This window comes from Panthera uncia, chromosome D1 (assembly GCF_023721935.1).
Source record: "Panthera uncia isolate 11264 chromosome D1, Puncia_PCG_1.0, whole genome shotgun sequence".
NCBI classification, from domain to species: Eukaryota; Metazoa; Chordata; class Mammalia; order Carnivora; family Felidae; genus Panthera; species Panthera uncia.
This window is the reverse complement of record NC_064808.1, coordinates 45,593,787-45,613,149: the sequence shown is the minus strand read 5'-3', so window position 1 is coordinate 45,613,149 and position 19,363 is coordinate 45,593,787. Positions and strand designations below refer to the sequence as shown.

The window sequence follows — 19,363 nt, the reverse complement described above, 5'->3', positions numbered from 1 at the left end:
CCAGAAGGGGGAAATTGGAAGGAAGAGGTGATGGATCCCAAATGAGTCCAAAACCCAGCAAGGCTAATTCCATTTAATCTCAAGGCTTGAGAACAATCCCCTTTGTCTTGATGCCCTTCCCTCTAGGCCCACTGGGGTGGCATCACCCTATGGCTCTGTGGAGTTGCCTGACCCTTTGGCCCTCTGAGGTGGCCCTGCCCAAGCCACTCATTGCTTTAACCCTACCCCTGAGGTCCTGGGAGGGATCATCCTGGACCACTGAAACCAGAGAGGTAGGCCTGCCCTTTGAGGTGACAGCCTTGCCCCTGGGTTTGTTGGTGGGTCTGGCCTTCAGCATCTTTCTTCTCTTGAGGAATAGTGCATGTTCACAGCTGAACAGCTCTATGCTCCTGCCTTGTGAAATCTAAGAAACCCATCAGCCTGCCTTCATTCTGTCCTCTCTTCAGTGGAGGCTTCCAGTGTCTCTGCTGGTATAAGCTCATCTCTATTTATGGCTTCTGCTGCTGTGATGGCCGATTGAGTCCACGAGTCCTACCATGATCTCTTAATCAAACAGTTGTTCAGTCACACTCAGAGTTCTCTTCAGAACATGCCATATGGACAGGATGAGAATTTTCCAAATCTTTGAGGTTACATGGGGTCATAAGAGTCAAGCCCTGATCTAATGGGATTAGTGTCCCTTCAAGAAGAGACACCAGAGCTCTCTCATTCTTTCTCTTCCTGCTGTGTGAGGACACAGAGAAGGTAACCATCAGCAAGTCAGAAAGAGCCCTCACCAGAAACCACATCAGCCAGCACTTTGATCTTGAACTTCCCAGCCACCAGAACTGTGAGAAAATAAATTCCCGTGACATTTTGTTACAGCAGCCCCAGCTGACAAATGCAGCCATTGTCTGCTAAAAGTAAACACACATCAACCCTATGATTCAGTGATTTGACTCAGGTATAAATCCAAAAGAAATGAGTCCAAATGTGCACCAAAAGACATGAACAAGGATGTTCATAGCAGCAGTATTCATGATACTCTCAAACTGGCAATTTCCCAGGTGTCCATCAGCCATAGATATATAGGCAATACTGTATATTCATAAAATGGAAAATTACACAGTAATGAAAATTACAGCTACATGTAGCAGCATGGAGGAACTTTACAAATATGATGAGGAAAGACAGAAGCCAACATGAGAAAGCATACACCCTAGGATCCTATTTATATAAAATTCAGAATCAGGTAATAATGCTCTTTTTTTTTTTTTTTAATCTAGGGACTGGTTATGTTGGTGCATTTGCTCTGAAAACTCGCTAATCTGTACACTTACAATTGGCTACTTTCTGTACGTATGTTGTGCGTCAATAAAAAGTTTACATAAAAATAGTGATCTGTGAGAAATATCGCAGCATTGTAAGAATGAGGAATGAGCTGCTATACTGTGTGGTGTGGGGAGAGTGTGATCTGCTGACCTACAACTGACCAGTCAGTGATGTCACAGCAGCTTGGCCCCCATAAAGGACGAGCGGGTGGAGGTCACAGTGGACAGTTGCTGTAAGTCTCAGCACACACACATCGTGATAGCCTTCAGTTGTATGTTTAGGTGGGTAACCACTCTTTTAAACACTCAGTTATAATTGCACAAATATACACATCTTCTATACCATCTTTTAAAAAAAAATCGTGCCCTTCTGGAGGTAAGATAAGTAAACTCTGAAAGTGTCAGAACAGGTCAGTCTGTGGCATCCGTGGAAAAATGGCTGTCCGTCGTACTCTATTGAATAAGCCATTTCTCTTGCCTGTGTTTCAGCACCCTCTTTGGATATCTGGAGCCTAGGCTATGACTGGCTAATTTTTCCTAGGATAAATTATTTCCCTGGTAGCTTCCCCTCATTCTCCACCAGGAGAAAGTCCTAAGAGCTAGAAAAGTTCTCCTGGCTATAGATCTTGGCTCCAGCTGTGATCTACTAAAGGGCAGAGCCCAGACGCCATGAAATGGCACTGTGAAGGGATTCTGAGATGTCAGGGAGCTTGGGGGGACCTTGGGTTCCCGCCTGCTAGGGAAGGGCATCGCTGCCAAAGCGAGGACTGAGATTTACCCATAGTTTCCCCAATAAGGCAGGCGTTCCTCTTTAGAAATTTATCCCTTTCCTTGCTCCCCACCCCAGGGGATCCAGGCATCCTAGCATCTGCTCCCCCCACCTCCTTCCAGGCAAGGCAGGCATGACTCTCCTCTTCTACTCATGAGCATACTCTTATTGAAGAGCCCTGGAAGCCTCTGGGCCTACAGTAGCCACAACATGACTTTAGCTATCCTTCTCCACACTGGACATACATGTGTACACCCCCAACAAGAGCCTCTCTCCGGGAACTCACCTGTGGTGTCATCCCATGGCAGATGTACACGATGGGAACGTTCTCTGTGTCTGGACCCTGATCAAGACACAAATCGGTCTTCAGAGAGTTCTGCAGCTGGACACCAGAGGAAAGGTAGCCACACCAAGGAGAAAGGAACAGAGAAACATATGCATTAAGTCAGGAGAAGCCAGCATTCCACTGAGACAAGTCCCATGTCCATAATTGCCCCACGGCCCCTTGAATACTGTGGAGAGCAATAACCACCAGCTTTTGCCTTGCATGAAGGTGCTGAGGGAAAACCAGCCTCCTGTGAAGGAGAAGCATTTTTGTGTTAAAATCTGACAGTCCAGGTAGAAATAAAAGATATTCACACATGCACATGCACAAGATGGTGCCAGGTTCTTTACCCTGTCTATTCCCATAGGGGTGGCACCACGGCTTTCAATAGTCCTTGGTTAGAAGTCTTTGCTCTGGAAGGTTGGGCAAAGTGGGCAATATGTTAGCTGCCTTCAGGCCTGAGATGTTCTCTGGGTCCTTTCTGCCTCCTGCAGATCCAACAGGGGCTGGCTTGGCTCCTGTGGTGCCCAGATGATGAATCTCCAGAGTGGAGGTCAGACAGGTGGATAAGGGGTCCAGGATGGGAGTAGGGGAAGAGAGAGGTATCTCTTATCCTCACCTACAGGCACATAGCAATCAATAGAACCAGTGCCTGGGTACCATGGACCAGTGTCTTACCATGTCTGGTAAGAAATCCAATATTCAATGTTCCTTTCTGGCATATGTCTACTTCCAGTCCCTGGAGAGGACAGGTTATGGTCCACATGGCCCTGCTCACCAGCTATAGCTGAGTAGACCATGGTGGGCACCAACATGCAGTTTAGAATGAGTTAATAATTCTATTTCTTTCTCTATTCTCCATCCTTCTCCTTCTGGAATGTAACCATCTCATCATCCTCTTACTCTGTCCTAGAACTCTAGATGAGAGAGTCAGTGTGGTCAATGGGTGGTGGCCACAAGAATTGTGAAGCCATTTAGATTGGGCATGGGGGATCTATCGGGCCATATGTAAGCTGAGAGATCCAATGTGGCCAAGGAAGAAATGAAGCATGAGACAGGATTAGAGAAGTTCTGCCCCTGCTATGGCTTTAGTGGCTTCCGGGCTCGGGTGCCCATGTCCAGCTGCACTTTACTTCCTGTGCCCATTAGAGTTTGTGGTATCGTTAGCCACCTCAACTTGAGCTAGCTGATATATAGCTCTTGTTAGCAACTGAAGCACTCTGCTTAGAACAGAAGAGGGATGTTGGAATTCAGGGAAGACCAGGGCAATGGACCACACAGGTGGGGCATCTAGCCAAGGAGGCCAGAGACTGATGGCGGCTGAGCTTTCTTGGTCTTGACAACTTGTGGCAGGAAGGCAATGGACCCAATTAGGGGTGCAAAATGCAACAACCAGAGGCACGTGTGTGCTCTGTGAATCCCCTGTTCTTGACAGGGGACAAGGAACAGAGTCAAATTCTTTTCTCTTGAGCTTCTTCTCCTCTACCAGGCAAAGGCATCTCAATCCCAAACTTGCAGTTTGGAAGTTCTGAAGAAATATAAATGTGTGCCAGCTCCCTAGGCAGAGGCTCCAGAAACATCTATGTAGCAAATCCTCATTTATAAAAGAACTATTTGGCTTGCCTGTGTGAGGCAGCATACATAAACACTCTCTGGACTTCTCCCACAGCCTACAGAGAGGTGGGTGTCACATCTAAAGCTGAGAACTGTAATCCATTAGTGAGACCCGCTAACAGCTGTCGCAAAGCAAAAGCAAAAGGTCCATGGAGCCCTGATGTCAGACTTGGCTTTCTGCTAGGTTCTCAAAGCCATCCCCTGGGTGAGGAGGTAGGTGGTGGCTTTTGATAAAGTGCCCCCAGCTCTGTGTCCTTCCTCCCCCATTAAGCAGGTGGTCTGTTGATGCTGTTGGGAGAGACAGGCTGGGATGGAATCCTGGCTCCAGCTGTGTGGTCTTGGACAAAGAACATTTACTCCTTCTTGTCTGTTTTCTCCTCTCTAAAATAGGGATAATAATAGTGCCTACCTCACAGGGTTGTTATGAGGGTTAAATGAGACACTACCTATGAGTACATAGCATGGAGCCTGGTAAATAGCAAATGTGCAATAATTGTTAGCTACTATTACGGCTATAACCTTCCTGAGAGCCATTCAGGGAAACTAGCTTTTATGGCTGCATTTATGTGCCAGCTACCATGTGAAGTGCTTTCCATGTGTTATCTCCCCTAATCCTCAGAGCAATGCAGCCAGGTAATATGATCTCTTTTAAGGGTGAGGAACAGTGGCATAGGAAGTTCTGCCTCACCTCGTCATCTGTGATGCCATTTCCATTGCATGGGCCCTTCCCCGTGTCACCTCTACTTTTGCCTTCATTTTGTCAGACGAAGTCCTCTTCTTCCTTCTGCTCTCAGCTTCTCTGTTGCTCTGGAAGTGTTTCCTGACCCACATCTGGGTGTAAGGTCATGGCCCTATGCTTCATCATCATCTCCATTTCTCTTACTGTAGCACTTGGTGTGCTGTGTTCTTACTGCTTCTTCACGTGCCTTTCTCCCCTGTCTGAGCAGGCTGGGGCTATGTCTTTCTCATGGTCTGTGACACAGGCCACTCCTGGCCCATAGCAGACAGTAAATCCATGTGGAATGAATGAATTAGTGAAGAAAATGAACAAATGGATGGCATTCCCAAATGAACAACACTGGCAGGTGGACAAGTGTAAAGTTCTTTCCCTCGTGCAGCTGGCGACAATCCTGAGACTGAAAACTGCCCCCTCAGATGGTGTAACTATAACTTTTAAGGTTTTATAACCTGCCAAGATCACACAGAGTAAGTGGCAAAGCTAACGTTTGGAAGCTGGGTGTGTCTGTTTCCAGATTCCATCTTCGCTGTCCACACTAGAGCTGGGATGAATCCAAAGACCCCGCCTCTTGGACGTGGAGCTCCACCCTCCGGGGGAAACCCATTCCCACACTATGGGGCCCAGAGGCCCTTCTGCCTGTGGCAGTCATTAATGGGACCTGTGAGTGGATTAATGGGCTGTGTTATAGACTTGACCCAGGCCCCACTGAGAGTTCCAGGAGGTTATTTGACCTGAGCAATGTAGTTTGGCGTAAGTTAGCATGGAAAAAGTAAGAAGAAGCTTTACCCCCAAGAAGACATCTGGTCTCTGCATTTCAGAATAAAAATAATCACCAGGAAGAATGATTCAGCCTCAGCAAATCCTCTTGTGGCTGCATCCTGCTTTGCCCATCTTCACCCTGTTGCCCCCATTAAGAGTTAATTATGCTCCTTGACAAGCCAGCGTGTCTCTATTCTGTCAGAGCCCAGGCTGTGGAGGAGCCAGAAGGGAGGGGAGGCTGGCTGGGCTCCCTGAGCAGGGGCTGGCAGATGAACATGTGGGGGTGGGGGTCAGAGACTCTGCTAGCCCCAGGGATGGTTAGCACTGCTCAGTCCTTTGGGATGATGAGAGAATGGCTTTTCAGCACACCAGAGTAAAAGCAGCTCTAACTAAGGACTCAGATCCAGATCTCACCCCTGTATATGCCACTTACTATTTGATCAACGAAAGGTTTCTGGGTGTGGTGGTGAGGGCTACATGGTAATTCTGCTGTACATTTCATTAAGATGAGACCCTTTTGCTTGGAAGACAAGAATGCTTTTGGTAAGGCCCAGTACTGCAATGGCCGTATACACAAACCTCCACTGTTGCTTTCCCACTGTAGTTAATACTGTTTGGCTGATACTGTTCAGCTATAGCTGACAGCTTGGTGAGAACATGAATTCAGAAGCTGGCCCTAGGTCACAGGGGTTTGGGGCCAATAGTTTCTCCAGAGCCACAGTAGCATAACCCTCCTTTTTGGATTGGGTCAAACCATGGCCAAGCATCATATACAACTTGCTATGGGCAGAGTGCAGGGGGACCAGTAACAGCTGTGTCCTCAATATGGCCCTAGGGAGATAGATGGGGTTGATAGGTACTTCACAGTCTGGTGTGTTTCCATGGGAACAAGAGGATGTGAAGCTTCAGGTGAGAAGTTTTCTGGCACCCAAATTACACCAGCCTGAGAAATGGAGACGCAAGGGGCCACTGAGTGATTTCCTCAGGACATGTCAACCATGCCATGGAAACTCTTGTGGGAGGATCTGACTCCCTCCTATAGGTTGGTCTGCTGGACAACAAAAGTCTGATTGGGGGACAGGATTCCTGGGATCCTGGCTCTGTGTCTTATAGCATCCTAGGATGTCAGAGTTGGGAGGCCCACTCAGAACACGGAGGCCCATCCTCAGCGAGCATTTTCCTCTCACCCCAACCCAAGCAGATGCTATGCCCATTATATTCCTGCTGAGGCAGGCCTTCAACTCAGTTTTGACCACAGCTTATCGGAGGGGAGGTCACAGTTCTTCTTCTGAGTTTCATCCTAGAATATCAAAAAGGTCTGCAGGGATTCTCTCCAAAGAGAGGGAGCAGAATGCTATCAGAAGCTGATGTTTTAGGGGGTGCCTGGGTGGCTCAGTCGGTTAAGCATCCGACTTCGGCTCAAGCCATGATCTCACCGTTCGTGAGTTCAAGCCCTGCTTTGGGGTCTGTGCTGACAGCTCAGGGCCTGGAGCCTGCGTTTGATTCTGTGTCTCCCCCTCTCTTGGCTCCTCCCCTGATCACACTCTGTCTGTCTCAAAATAAAGATTAAAAAAAATTAAGAAAAAAAGATGATGTTTTAGACTCAGTTCTGTGTTAATGACCTATGGGAACATGGGAAGGTCACTTTGCCTTTTTGTCACCCCCCACCCGGAACAAGGTGGTGAGAAATCTATGTAGTTTTGGGGGCTTATAGCTGTCAGCAGAAAAGCTCTATGTGTTCAGGAATCAAAGACCAGATGAGATATCAAAAAAATCAATCAGGTATCATTGGAAATACTTTAAGAGTTGAATCGTCCTGGGAACATTGGGATAATGGTAGAATTTACCATATTAAAAGTATTTTAACCTTAGAAAATACAAGTCGTCAGGATATATATTTATATAGCTGAGACATTTTTCTATTCTAGGAGTACAGCATTATTTTGCCCCATTTAACATAGGGAGAAACTGAGGCCCATAGATGTTAAGACACTTGACTGAGAAGCAGCTTGGTCAAGATTGGTTTGGATCCGAACCACATCTGTCTGCATCCAAACCCTGTGCTCTGCCCTCCATAAGGGTAACTGCTCTGTGCCAAACAACAGGGGGTTGGCGCTTCCCCCCAAATACAGTGAACTCAAGAAGGTTGTGTTCCAGAACTCCTTTCCTAGAGGCTGTGCGTGTGAGTGGAAAGCATAAGCCCCTTCAGTGGGGGAGGCATACAGGCTGGTCACTAGAACCTCAGGTACCCGTTGCTTGGGGAACAGTGGGTGATTGGTATGTTACCTCGCAATCTTAACCTAACTGCAGGGTTTTGTTTTATTAAGTAGCACATGCAGGTTTGAGGCTAGAGCTAAATTGCTTGAGGCTCCAGAGGAGAGACTAAGCACATCTCAAGGGAACAGAGAGGTTCTGTCTATGAAACCAAAAGCTGCCTTTTGCCCGCTGGTCTACCAGAGGTCCCGTGGAGTCAGGCTCTCCCCTGACTCTATACCTCTCTCTGGCCTTGCTCTCTGTGTCTGAGTGAACCCCAAGGGGCAGGTCCTTACCACTCCATAGGCAATGATGTCCGAGTACATCCTCATCTCCGGGTACACGCTGACCAGGTACCATCGGAAGGTCTTGCACTGCAGCTGTTTTCTCAGGGCCTTCCTTGCGGTGATGTCCCCAATGTCGATTCCAGAGTCCTGCGTGGGTGTGCAAATGCAGAAATACAGCCACCACCAGGACATGGCTTCTCCCCAGACCTCCCAGCCAACGTTCCTGGAGACTGCCTAGTGAAGGGAGGATGTGGGACATTAACTCCTTCATTTCCCCACATGTCCTTAGCCCCATGACTGTCCCCATGTGGGCACTGAAATGTGAGGTCAGCACTGATGGGGACTGTCACCAAAAGCCTTTGAAAATAAATAGAACAAGGGGCGCCTGAGTGGCGCAGTCAGTTAAGTGTCTGACTTCAGCTCAGGTCATGATCTCACGGCTTGTGGGTTCGAGCTCCATGTCGGGCTCTGTGCTGACAGCTCAGAGCCTGGAGCCTGCTTCGGACTCTGTGTTTCCCTCTCTCTGTGCCCTTCCCCCGCTCATGCTCAGTCTCTCTCTCTCTCTCTCTCTCTCTCTCTCTCTCTCTCTCTGTCTCTCTCAAAAATAAATAAACGTTAAAAAAAATAAAAAAATAAATGGAACAAAAAAACCTGTGGTCTAGGTGTAGGTGGAAGGAGCTGGAGCACACAGTTGGAGTACAGTTTTTTCTACCTCATGCTGGAAGATGAGAAGTTCTGAGCTGTGGGGGGAAAGAGGGAGGGAGGGAAAAAGTGGAAGGTGGAATAGTACTAATTCAAATACTATTCCTAATAACTGCAGCAGAAAAGCCTTCTGTAATGCTCGCAATGTGGTAGGTTCTGTCCTGCATGAAACCTGCACAGAAGTTTATATGCATGTACAGTGGCCCACTTAAACCTATAGGGTAGCACTGTTTTATAGATGAGTTGAGATAAAGAGAGGTTCAGTGACCTCTTGCCCAAAGTCCTACAGCTGATAAATGGGGGAGCTGAGAGTTGCACCCAATCAACCCAGGTCGGGAGTTTGCATTTTTAACCTATGCTATGCATCTAGAAGAGCCTGTCCTCTGCCTCCTAAGACCAGGTCCTTGTGGGAGAAGCAGACCCTCTCTTAGCTTGGGGGTCTTAGTGTAGAGAGTAGTTGTGTCTCTCACTTCCCAGGTATATCAGAGTGGTGGCCTCTGAGCCATCAAGGTATAGCAGGCAAGAAGTGGTAATGGAGACATGGATGTGTCCTTGATTTAGAGAGAGAGAGAGGACCCCATATTCCTTGCAGTCTCAGAGCAAAGGGGAGAACACTGAGTCCCTGGGCCTGAACACCAGCCATGGAACAGGGCACAGAATCAGCTGAGAAAGAGTTGATGTCACAGCAGAAGATGGTGAGGAGTCTCTCTAGCTGGGGATCAGGTGGAGACTCCGTGACATCTCAGAGGATGACACCACGGAGCCAGGGACCAGAGCAGGCACGTGGTATTTCGTAAGCCCAGAGTAGGGAGAGAGGAAGACAGGGAAATAACAGCTCTCTCCTACTGGCACTGGTACTTGTGTGCTGGCTGTGTGAACCTCCTGCTTCTAGCAACAGCTCTGGGGATCAAGTTACTGGGGTTGGGAAGATCATGAAATGAACAGAGTTTGAGTTAATGTCTGAGAAAAATCACAAAGATGGCCGCTGCACAAATCTGCACGTGATCAGGACAAGTATTTGGTATTCGACCATGGAGGCCTGAGTAACAAGAGAGTGTAGATACAGAAGAAATACATTTATTTTTCCCACCAGAATTTAGGTAACATAAAAATGTGAACCTACTACAGCCTGAAGTTTAAGTTCTAGACTGCTAAGGGGCAATGTCTTCTGAGTACTTCTAGATGACCTCATCTATAATTTGTCTATTCCTCGGCTCCTGCCCCGAGAACTTTCCAGCAACTGCTACTTGGCCTTTCTCTGCTGGATCCAGGAAACATGTTAGACTAATCTCTGTGCCCCAGACCTACCGCTGAGCCTGGACTGTATTGATGAAAACTAGGTTGAGAAAATATTTATGAAGTATTATAGATAAAAGCTGGCAATAAATGTAACCTGCCACTCACCCCAGCCCCAGCCCCAGCCCCAGCCCCAGCCCCAGCCCCAGCCCCAGCCCCAGCCCCACCCCAAGGAATCTGTTAAGTATTAGCTCTTTAAACTTCTCTGCCCCTTATCCTGATATCACAAAGGTATTTGCTAGGACCCAGGCCTTCCCCTTCATGCTATCATCGCCTTTATATGACAAATTAACACTGTGTCTCAGCATTTATGGGGAGCCACTGGAAGAATCTGTCTCTAGAAGGCCCCCGTGCTTTCCTAAAATTCTGGGTTCCCACAGGAAAACTTTCTTTTTACATTCAGGATCAAGGGAAAGTTGGTCTCTCTCCTTATCTAATCGAAGGTGGGAGAAATACCCATCAGAGGCTCATTTCTACTTCTAGAAGATTCAAGAATCAGAGCTTTGCTCTGCTTATATTTCTGGATATCATGCCCCTTTCCCCTTCCTATTTGTTAGTTGACTTCTGTCTTTCCATTTTAATGGTTCAGGACGTCTGTACAGTGTATTTACTGTAAAATGCATCAAACTGTTTTCAGATTGGGGGAAGAAATTGTGAAATAAGCAAACTTTCTCAGAGAAGGTCACCTTGACCCTTATTATTAGAAAACAATAAATGTATCACCCCCTTTGCCAAATACTTAGTGGATTGAATAGAGTCCCCTGTAAAATTTGTGTCTACCCAGAACCTCCAAATGTGATCTTATTTGGCAATAGGATCATTGCAGACAGAATTCATTAGAGATCTGCAGATGAAATCATTCTGGATTTAGGGTAAGCTCTAAATGCAATGGCCAGTATCTTCAATGCCACCCCCCATCTCTTATGAACACACAGAGTCATAGAGACAGAGGGAGAGACTGGAGTGGTGCATTTACGAGACAAGGAATATGCCAGGAACCACCAAAAGCTGGAGAAGACGAAGTATCCTCCCCTAGAGCTTTTGGAGGGAGCACAGCACTGTCGTCACCTTGATTTGGGGCTTCTGGCCTCCAGAATTGCAAGAGAGTAATTTCTGTTGTTTAAAGCCACTCAATTTGTGGTAATTTGTGATGGTGGCCCTTGGAAACAAATACACCCAGCCACACAAAAAGCTGGCCAGTATTCCCGCCCGTGTGTGCAGCCACATACACAACATCTTGTAGCCAAACCTAGAGAAGGGCCATCACTTGTGCACCATGGTGAGTCATCCCTGGCACTCAACCTGTCTTTGGGCAAGAGAAGGCAGTGGGGTGGGGGTGGGGGTGGGGGTGGGGGGGGGGGGGCGGTGGCTAGAGTTCCTGAACCTGGTGTAAGAGAATGTTGATGCTTTGCTGCAGGCTGACTTCCTGTGTGTTGATAAACAAACTGATTTTCAATCAAAGTAGAAAGGATGCCAGAGCTGGCAGCTCCTCTGGCCATCCCAAAGCTTGGGACTGAACGTGGAAAGGAAGCAGGTCATAGAGCTGGCGGACCTGGCTGGTGCACGGCAGGGGGAGGACTTGGCATAGAAGGTGACCGGGCAGGATAAATGCCCTGCAAGGGCATTTGAAAGCTGGGGTGGGAATGCAGAAGGCAGAGGCAAGACCACCCACACCGAGAGGTAAGACTGATCTGGTGCTTTTTCTACTTACCGAGCACCCATCAGAGCCTTTATGTACATGAACTTATTTAATTTTCAAGGCAGCCACTGGGCAGGGTTGTGGGGTCTGACTCTCTACCTGCAGCTGGGATGCTAGAGGCAAAAGGTTAAGTAAACAGGTAGCAGATGTGCTGTGGTTGAGCAGAAGGTCTTGATATAGCACCACAGCAAGGGCAGCCGGGAAAACTCTTGGGGAAGGCACGCGGGGCATGTGGCATCCACACTTCCTCCCTCTTTTTCAGCTCATCTTAAAAAATTTTTTTAATGTTTATTTTTGACAGAAACCGAGCATGAGTGGGGGAGGGGCAGAGAGAGAGGGAGACACGGAATCCAAAGCAGGCTCCAGGCTCTGAGCTGTCGGCACAGAGCCTGACGCGGGGCTCGAACTCACAGACCGCGAGGTCATGACCTGAGCTGAAGTCGGACGCTCAACCGACTGAGCCACCCAGGTGCCCCTTCAGCTCATCTTTAGTACATGCCAGGTGCTGTCCTAAGCACTGTGCATCCAAAGAGGAAGAAGGCACAGACTGTGCTTGAAAGGAAGACCCAGACAAGTAAACAGACTCTGTACACAGTGTGAAGCACAGAAGCAAACAGGGTGCTGAGGGAGAGCAGAAGAGGAAGGAGCCCTTAGTCCATCTCACTGTGTGGGGCAGCCAAGATGGTGGGGAGGGAAAGGCAAGCAATCAGAGAAGGCTTCCTGGAGGAGGTGACACTCAAGGTGAATTAAAGGCTAGCAGGATTAGTTAATCTAGTATTACTCAAATCTGGCAGCCCCAAACCGGCACCCAGAGAGCTCTGAACAGGTTCTGGGACCACTACATACCTACTCATCACAATCTCTGAGGATGAGACCCAGAATTAATCAGCTGGTCTGCAGATCTGCTTTTAGGAGCCACTGACCGAGGGAGAAAGGAATTACACACACTGCCAGCAGATCCATTTGTTAATAAGCATCGGCGAGGTTTTCCTGAGCTCTGATCATGTGCCCTGGCTTGCGCTAGGTATGGTGGCACAAAAATGAAGAATACAATCTGTCCCCAGGAAGCCTGTGGTCTAATGCAGTGGCTCTCAGCCTGGATGGATATTAGAATCCCTGAAGAGCTTTCCAAAAAATGATCCCTGGTCCCCTTCCAAACCAATTAAGTCATAATCTCTGGGGCTGGAACACAAGGGATTTTAATGTTCAGCCAGATTTGAGAGCCGAGGGAGGGAGGGAGAGAGAGAGAGAGAGAGAGAGAGAGAGAGAGAGAGACTTTTACACAATAGAACATTCTTTCACAGGATAGTGCTGCAATGACACAGACATACATGCAAAGGGGGCACTTTCTCTAGCTGAGGCTGACTTTCTAGAGGAGGGGTCACTGGAACTGAGTCTACTAGGATGGAGGGAAATCGGTAAGGGTGGATGCTGGGGGAGAGGCAGAGGGTAGGGAGTTCCAAGCAGAGAGGACAAAATGAGCAAACATACAGAGAGAAGAAATAGCATGGAATAGATGGGAAACTCTGGAGCTCTCACTGTCCTGCAGTCTACAGAAACTATAATACAGAGTGGGGACAGGGGGTTACAGGTGGGCAGAGGGGTTTATGCCTGATCTGGTGCACAGTGGAGAGTCCGTTCAAGATTTTAAGCAGGGCAATGATGTGGTCACTGAGTTTTAAAAAAATTTTTTAATGTTTTATTATTTTTGAGCGCGCGAGAGAGACAGAGTACAAGTAGGGGAGGGGTAGAGAGAGGGAGACACAGAATCCGAAGAAGGCTCCAGGCTCTGAGCTGTCAGCACAGAGCCCGACGCGAGGCTCCAACCCATTAACCGTGAGATAATGACCTGAACCGAAGTCAGACACCTAACTGACTGAGCGCCACCCAGGCGCCCCACTGTGTGTGTGTGTGTGTGTGTGTGTGTGTGTGTGTGTGTGTGTGTGTGTGTTTATTTTTATTTTTTAAAGATAACTTTGGGTAGTGCGGAGGATAGATTTGAGGGGGATAAGTCTCGAGCCAGGGAAACCAGGGGCTCTTGTGCAGGAAAAGACAAGGCCTGAACTCAGACGTGAGGTGGGTAGGAACGGACAGAAGAGTTCAGTGATGGATTGGGAATGGGGCTTAAGGGACAGGAGGATCAGAGGAAGACGTGTTTCAAGGTCATAGATCTGGGAAGATGGTGGTATCCTCAACTGTAATGGGAGGGAGAACAGGAGCAGCTTTGGGGGGAAAGATGTTCTCCATTTTTGGCAGATCCAGTCTAAAGTGCCTGAGGGAGCACCCAGGAGATCGACGTGCAGCTGCAGGTCTGAAGCTAAAGGCAGAAGTCAGGGCTAGAGGTATTAGTTAGGAAGTCGCCAATGGATAGATGGTAGGAGGACCCAGGAATAGATGGGACCACCAGGGAGTAAAATGAGAGTGGTTGGCCAAGGGTGGATGCCTGGGTGCACTTAAGCATCCAGGGGAGGTAAGCATTGCCCACAGGGAATTAGGAGCAATCAGAGAGAGGTGGGGATATCCTGGGGTGTGGAATCAAAGAGCCAAGCAAGTACAGAATTTCAAGGAAAAGGTGGGATCCTGGAGGTTAAAGACTTTAAAATGTCCATTAAGCAGTTAAGATGCTTTGTCAAAAGCAGTTTGGGGGCAATACTGGGATGTGACTTGAGAAGTGAATGGAGGGGGTATGTGTTGACTCTTTCCAGAAGTCTCAGAAGAGGCAGGAGATGGAGTCTGGACAAAGCAGGGAATAGTGGGGGTCAAGAGATAGACTTTTAGAAAACACACTGATCGCTTCTCGGCCTTTTGGCTAAGATCAAGTGTAGAAAACACACTGACCACCTTCTCCATCTGAGGCTTTATCCTGGACACTCCCACTGCTCATCTGCCTTCCCTTTTTTACTAAAAAATTTTTTAATGTTTATTTTTGAGAGAGAGAGAGAGAGGGAGACACAGAATTTGAAGTGGGCTCCAGGATCTGAGCTGTCAGCATAGAACCTGATGTGGGGCTCTAACTCATGAACTGTGAGATCATGATCTGAGCTGAAGTTAAATGCTTAACTGACTGAGCCACCCAGGAGCCCCTTATCTGCCTTTCTTGAATTCACTTCCCTCTCATCCTACCCATTTGACCGGGTTTGAACTACCCTCTGAGAAGTCACAGACACACACTGAGTTTCATCATTTTCCAGTTACTTTTCTCTCTTGGTCTCTGCCATTCATTGGATTTACTATCCATTTCAACATCTATCAGCCACTATGAGGGGAGAGGACTAAAAGATTTGCAGCTTTGGGGTACAGAGAGAAGGGGGCAAGAGTGTGGACAGGACTCTAAGAGACTACGGATCTATGATACTTCACTGCTAAGTTCCTGGGGGACTTTCCAAGTGTTTAACATTTTGCTATCAGAGGACACCCACAGTGGGGCTCAGCATGCTCCCAAGAATACTGTGATCCAACTCCCACAGCCACAGATGGGTCTAGAAGGCACTGCTGTTTCCCTAGAAACACTCCCACTGTCAGGGATACAATCCTGGGGCTGGTTCATTAAGGTTGCTCACACTCTGGCTGGTACTTCTTGGCTCCTCTTCTCCCTACTGGTGAAATGTCACTGGTCGTGGGAGTACACATCCCAACCCCACCCCCCCACCCCCATGATAGTGGAGGTGATGGGGGCTGCCTAAAAGCTCCTGCCCATGGTCCAGGTAACCTTCAATCACTCTGCCAGAGCAACATTAGCTGGGTGGAGAGATCAGGGAACAGGACCTTCATATGGAAACGTTAGGCAAAAATCAACCATTTCTCTATTAGGAAGAGAGAACTGAAGCTTTTTAAAGGATTCCCAAGGGGAAAGAAGGAGGTCATGCAGTCAACAGCTATCTCACATAGACAGTGCAACATAACCAATGATCTCCAGGCAGAGAGGCTGGTAAGCAGGTTGGGATCCCGTGGCTGGCATCTGTTGGGTTCTCGCAACTCAGTGGTCCAAGGTCATTTCCATGTGACACATGACAAGGCAGAACCAATCTACTAGAGAAACATTGCTTTTTCTCTGGCATTTCTTAAATGTAGGTGATAAGAGGGATAGAGGACAGTGGCAGGCAATGATGAGATTCTCTGATGATTAGAAATCATCCAGAACAGTTCCCTTCTCCTCCTGAGGGTCCTGTGAGAGTGTATCCCCTCCTCATGCATCTGGTTCCAGAAATCCCAAAGGCATATGGACATTCCTATTGCTCTGGTCACAGGTTCGATGGAGAAGCCTAAATATAGTCTACAGGGAGACTAAAGGGCACTTTGGTGAATTTTGGTAATTGCTGGTATATTTGTATAGCAGAGAGGCTGAGGACCTAGACATGAAGTAAAGTTGGAGCCACCCGGTCCAATGTTCTCATTTAAAATGAGGATAACTGAGGTCAGGAGAGAAGAAGTCTTTCTTTAAGCATGCTGACCAGGGACAGGGGTGGGGATAAGACATGGCTTAGTGCCTCACAGTCCGCCTCTTTTCTCCCACATGTAGTATCTTTTGGGGCTGAGAGTCTACTCTACCATGGATAATAAGACTCTGCCTGATCTATGGGAAAAAGGGTTAGTCCCATATTTTTTGTGTTTTAATGTTTTTTCCTACCAACCCTCCCCAAAACCCCATCCCCACAGGGGCTTCCTACCTCTTGGGGTATGTTCCATGCCATGTAGACATGGCTTTTAAATTCATCCATCCAGACTTCAGCCACCCTGAGGGCATTCCTGCGGACATGGGCTGTGAGGTCCTCGGTGTAGGGCTTGTGGGCTCGCTCAATGTGGGCAATCCGAGAACAAGGCAGGACTTCCACGCTCCCGCCACACTGCCACACCTGTAGAAGACACAGAGTCACTCACCAGTGCCCAGACCTGACTCTGAGCCACTAAAGTAGGCCTTAGGTGACCATTCAATCTGAGCATGAACAACTCCAGCTCTCTTCATCTTGTCTCTCCAGACTAGTGTCTACAGAGGGGGTGAGCTCTACCTTATTTCTATTCCTATAGCAGGAAGGTTATTGAGTCATTATTTTGTGTCTTGTTTCTTGTTGCTGTGGATTTACCAGCAAAGAATGCACCTTCTTTTTTTATCCCTTCCATTCCTGCAAAGAAGAGACTAGACATTGTGTGACCAATGATCTGGGCTCTCCTAGCCCCTGACAGAGAAGTTAACAAAAATCTTCATAATGGTCTCTGCAGCAATGCTAGACCTAGAGGAACCAGTAGAGACTCCCAGCAGAGGTATCATCCTAAAATGGACCACATGGGCCAGACAGAGATTAGTGATCACCAGAGGGAGTGAGCCTGTTGCCCTTCTCCTGGTCCGTCTTTTCCTGGGCCCTGAGTTCTAATAGAACCCAAGAGAGAGGGAGATACAAAGAAGGCAATCATGTGAAACTTCTCGCTGACCTCAGTGACTAGGAGCTTGAATCAGATGCAATTTGACTTCAAAAAATAAAGAAAAATGATCTTCTCTTCTGAGTGCCGAAGGACAGTGTCTTGGAGGTCTTGCCACAAATGTTGCAGCCACTCTGAACTTCCAATGTTCTGGGATGTGCACATCTTTTTGTCATTGTAGAATGCTACTCCTTCTCCAGCTGAAAAAATGTAATCTGTCAAGATCCTGACCACATGACTTCTCTGTTGTAGAGTCTTTGCTCAATTTTGGGGGCAGAGCCAATTTCTCCCTCCTCTGCTCCCCAAGCTCTTGATATCGCAACTTCCTGCTTACCTGTCAGCCTCCTTCCCTCACTTCGTGTTCCTAGATGGAAAGAACTCCTGTCTCCTTCATTTCTCATCCCTAGCACTAACACAGGCCTGGTACATACAGGTACTTAGTAAGTACTTGTTGAATCAATATATGGATGATGATACTTAATCACTCAATCACTATATGATTGATGCTTAATAAATGTGTGATGAATCCGAAATACCTGGCCAGAGCTGATGAATGAAGCTTCTGAGGGAAAATAATCATTATTTCTTGGTGGATAGCAGTGAGCACCTGTCAGATACTGTCAACCAGATAATTTGGTAAATAATGTTCACACTTATAACCTGTATCCATCAAGGATAGGTCTGCATCTAAGATAAGGTCAACTTTGTTTTTCCTTTCCTTTTTTTTTTTTTTTTTTTTTTTTTTTGAGTATAGTTAACATACAGTGTTGTATTAGGTTCAGGTGTACAATACAATGATTGGAAAATTCTATACATTTCTCATTGTTCATCAAGATAAGTGTACTATAAGGTCAACTTTGGATTTCACTAAGTTACTCTGTGTGTGTGTCAGGAAGAGAATGCCTTCTGTTCCACCCGTCTGTTTCACAACAGTTGGTCCCTACAGACTGTCAGAGTTGGAAGGCAACTGATCGCCTTTCCACTCTCTGAACTTGTCTTGCCTTCAGTATATAATTTATGGCCAATGGAAAAGACACAAGCGTTTGCACTGAGGGTCCACCATGTACCAGGCACTGGACTGTGTATGTGGGTAGGTAGTATAGTGTGGTGGTTATGAGCAGAGGGTTTGGAACCAGACTGCTTGGGTTCAAATCCTGGCTCTGTTTCATGCTAGCTGCGTGACCTTGGGTACGTCACTCAATCTCCATTGTGTTTCAGTTTCCTCCTCTCAAATGGGGATTAAAATAGTACCTCTTTCATGAGGTTCCCGAGGAGATTAAAGTGATTATATACAAAGTGCTTAGCAACATGCCTGGCACATAATCATGTCATCAGCTCAGCTCTTACTAAACAAATTATATTCAGCAGGATCTTTAGAATAACCCTGTGTTACAGTGGTTATTGTCTCCAATTCCAAATGGGGAAACTGAGACCAAAGGCTGTCCCTTGTCCAAGGCCACACGGCTGGTACTGAAGAGAAAAGGATCTGTCTGACCTCCACTGAAGCTTAGGCAAGAGAGGAAGCCATGGAAGGCCTCAGGCTGTGCACCTTCATTTCCATGACCTGTACATTCTGGGGCTCATGCTGATTTCCAATTCACTTTGCTGAGATTTGCAATGAAAGCCTATGAATACTGTGAATATGTTACAACACAGAGAGTCAGGGTAATTATTCTTTTGCAACCAGAACGGAGGCTATTACTTGGCATATTTCAGCAACACAACACAGAACATGATTTGTAACAAAGCTCTTTTATTACAAGACCTGTTTCTCAAAGAGTCGCTTCACCATTTCACCTTAGAGTGGGTGCCTCTGCTGTGGTTCTGATCACAAGGGTGGCAGCTGTACCTCCTATGCCCTCTAAGCGCATGGTAAGAGGAATGGTGTGAACTCACTGTTGGACTCTCGAATCCACTCCTGTTTTCCTTTTCTTTGACCACAGCCCTTGTCTAGACCACTGTCCTGTCTCACTTGAACTCCAGAACAGCCTCCAAACAACCGATCTCCCTTCTGCCTTCCTCTTCCAGTCTCTTCGCCTCCCTGCGGCCAGAGTGATCCTTTTAAAGTGTAGGGTGGATCACATCCCCTGCAACACACATTTCCCAGCACGGCCCTGAGGCTGTGAGGCCTCCTGGGGCCCAGCCCTGCCCTGCCCATCCCTCCAGCCTTGTGCTGGCTCCCCCATATGCTCTAT

At 47.5% G+C, this 19,363-nt stretch overlaps 1 protein-coding gene across 1 annotated transcript in view; it reads right to left on the bottom strand.

Annotated features, from left to right (window-relative positions):
* The window catches only part of GALNT18 (polypeptide N-acetylgalactosaminyltransferase 18), a 351,293-nt gene that overhangs the window by 44,977 nt on the left and 286,953 nt on the right, over positions 1–19,363 (bottom strand). Inside the window, exons 7-9 of the mRNA XM_049649955.1 lie at positions 16,421–16,606; positions 8,066–8,203; positions 2,366–2,461 (exon numbers count right to left, since the gene is read on the bottom strand). Of these exons, the coding sequence (XP_049505912.1) occupies positions 2,366–2,461; positions 8,066–8,203; positions 16,421–16,606 (420 nt within the window). The remainder of the gene's footprint in view (positions 1–2,365; positions 2,462–8,065; positions 8,204–16,420; positions 16,607–19,363) is intronic.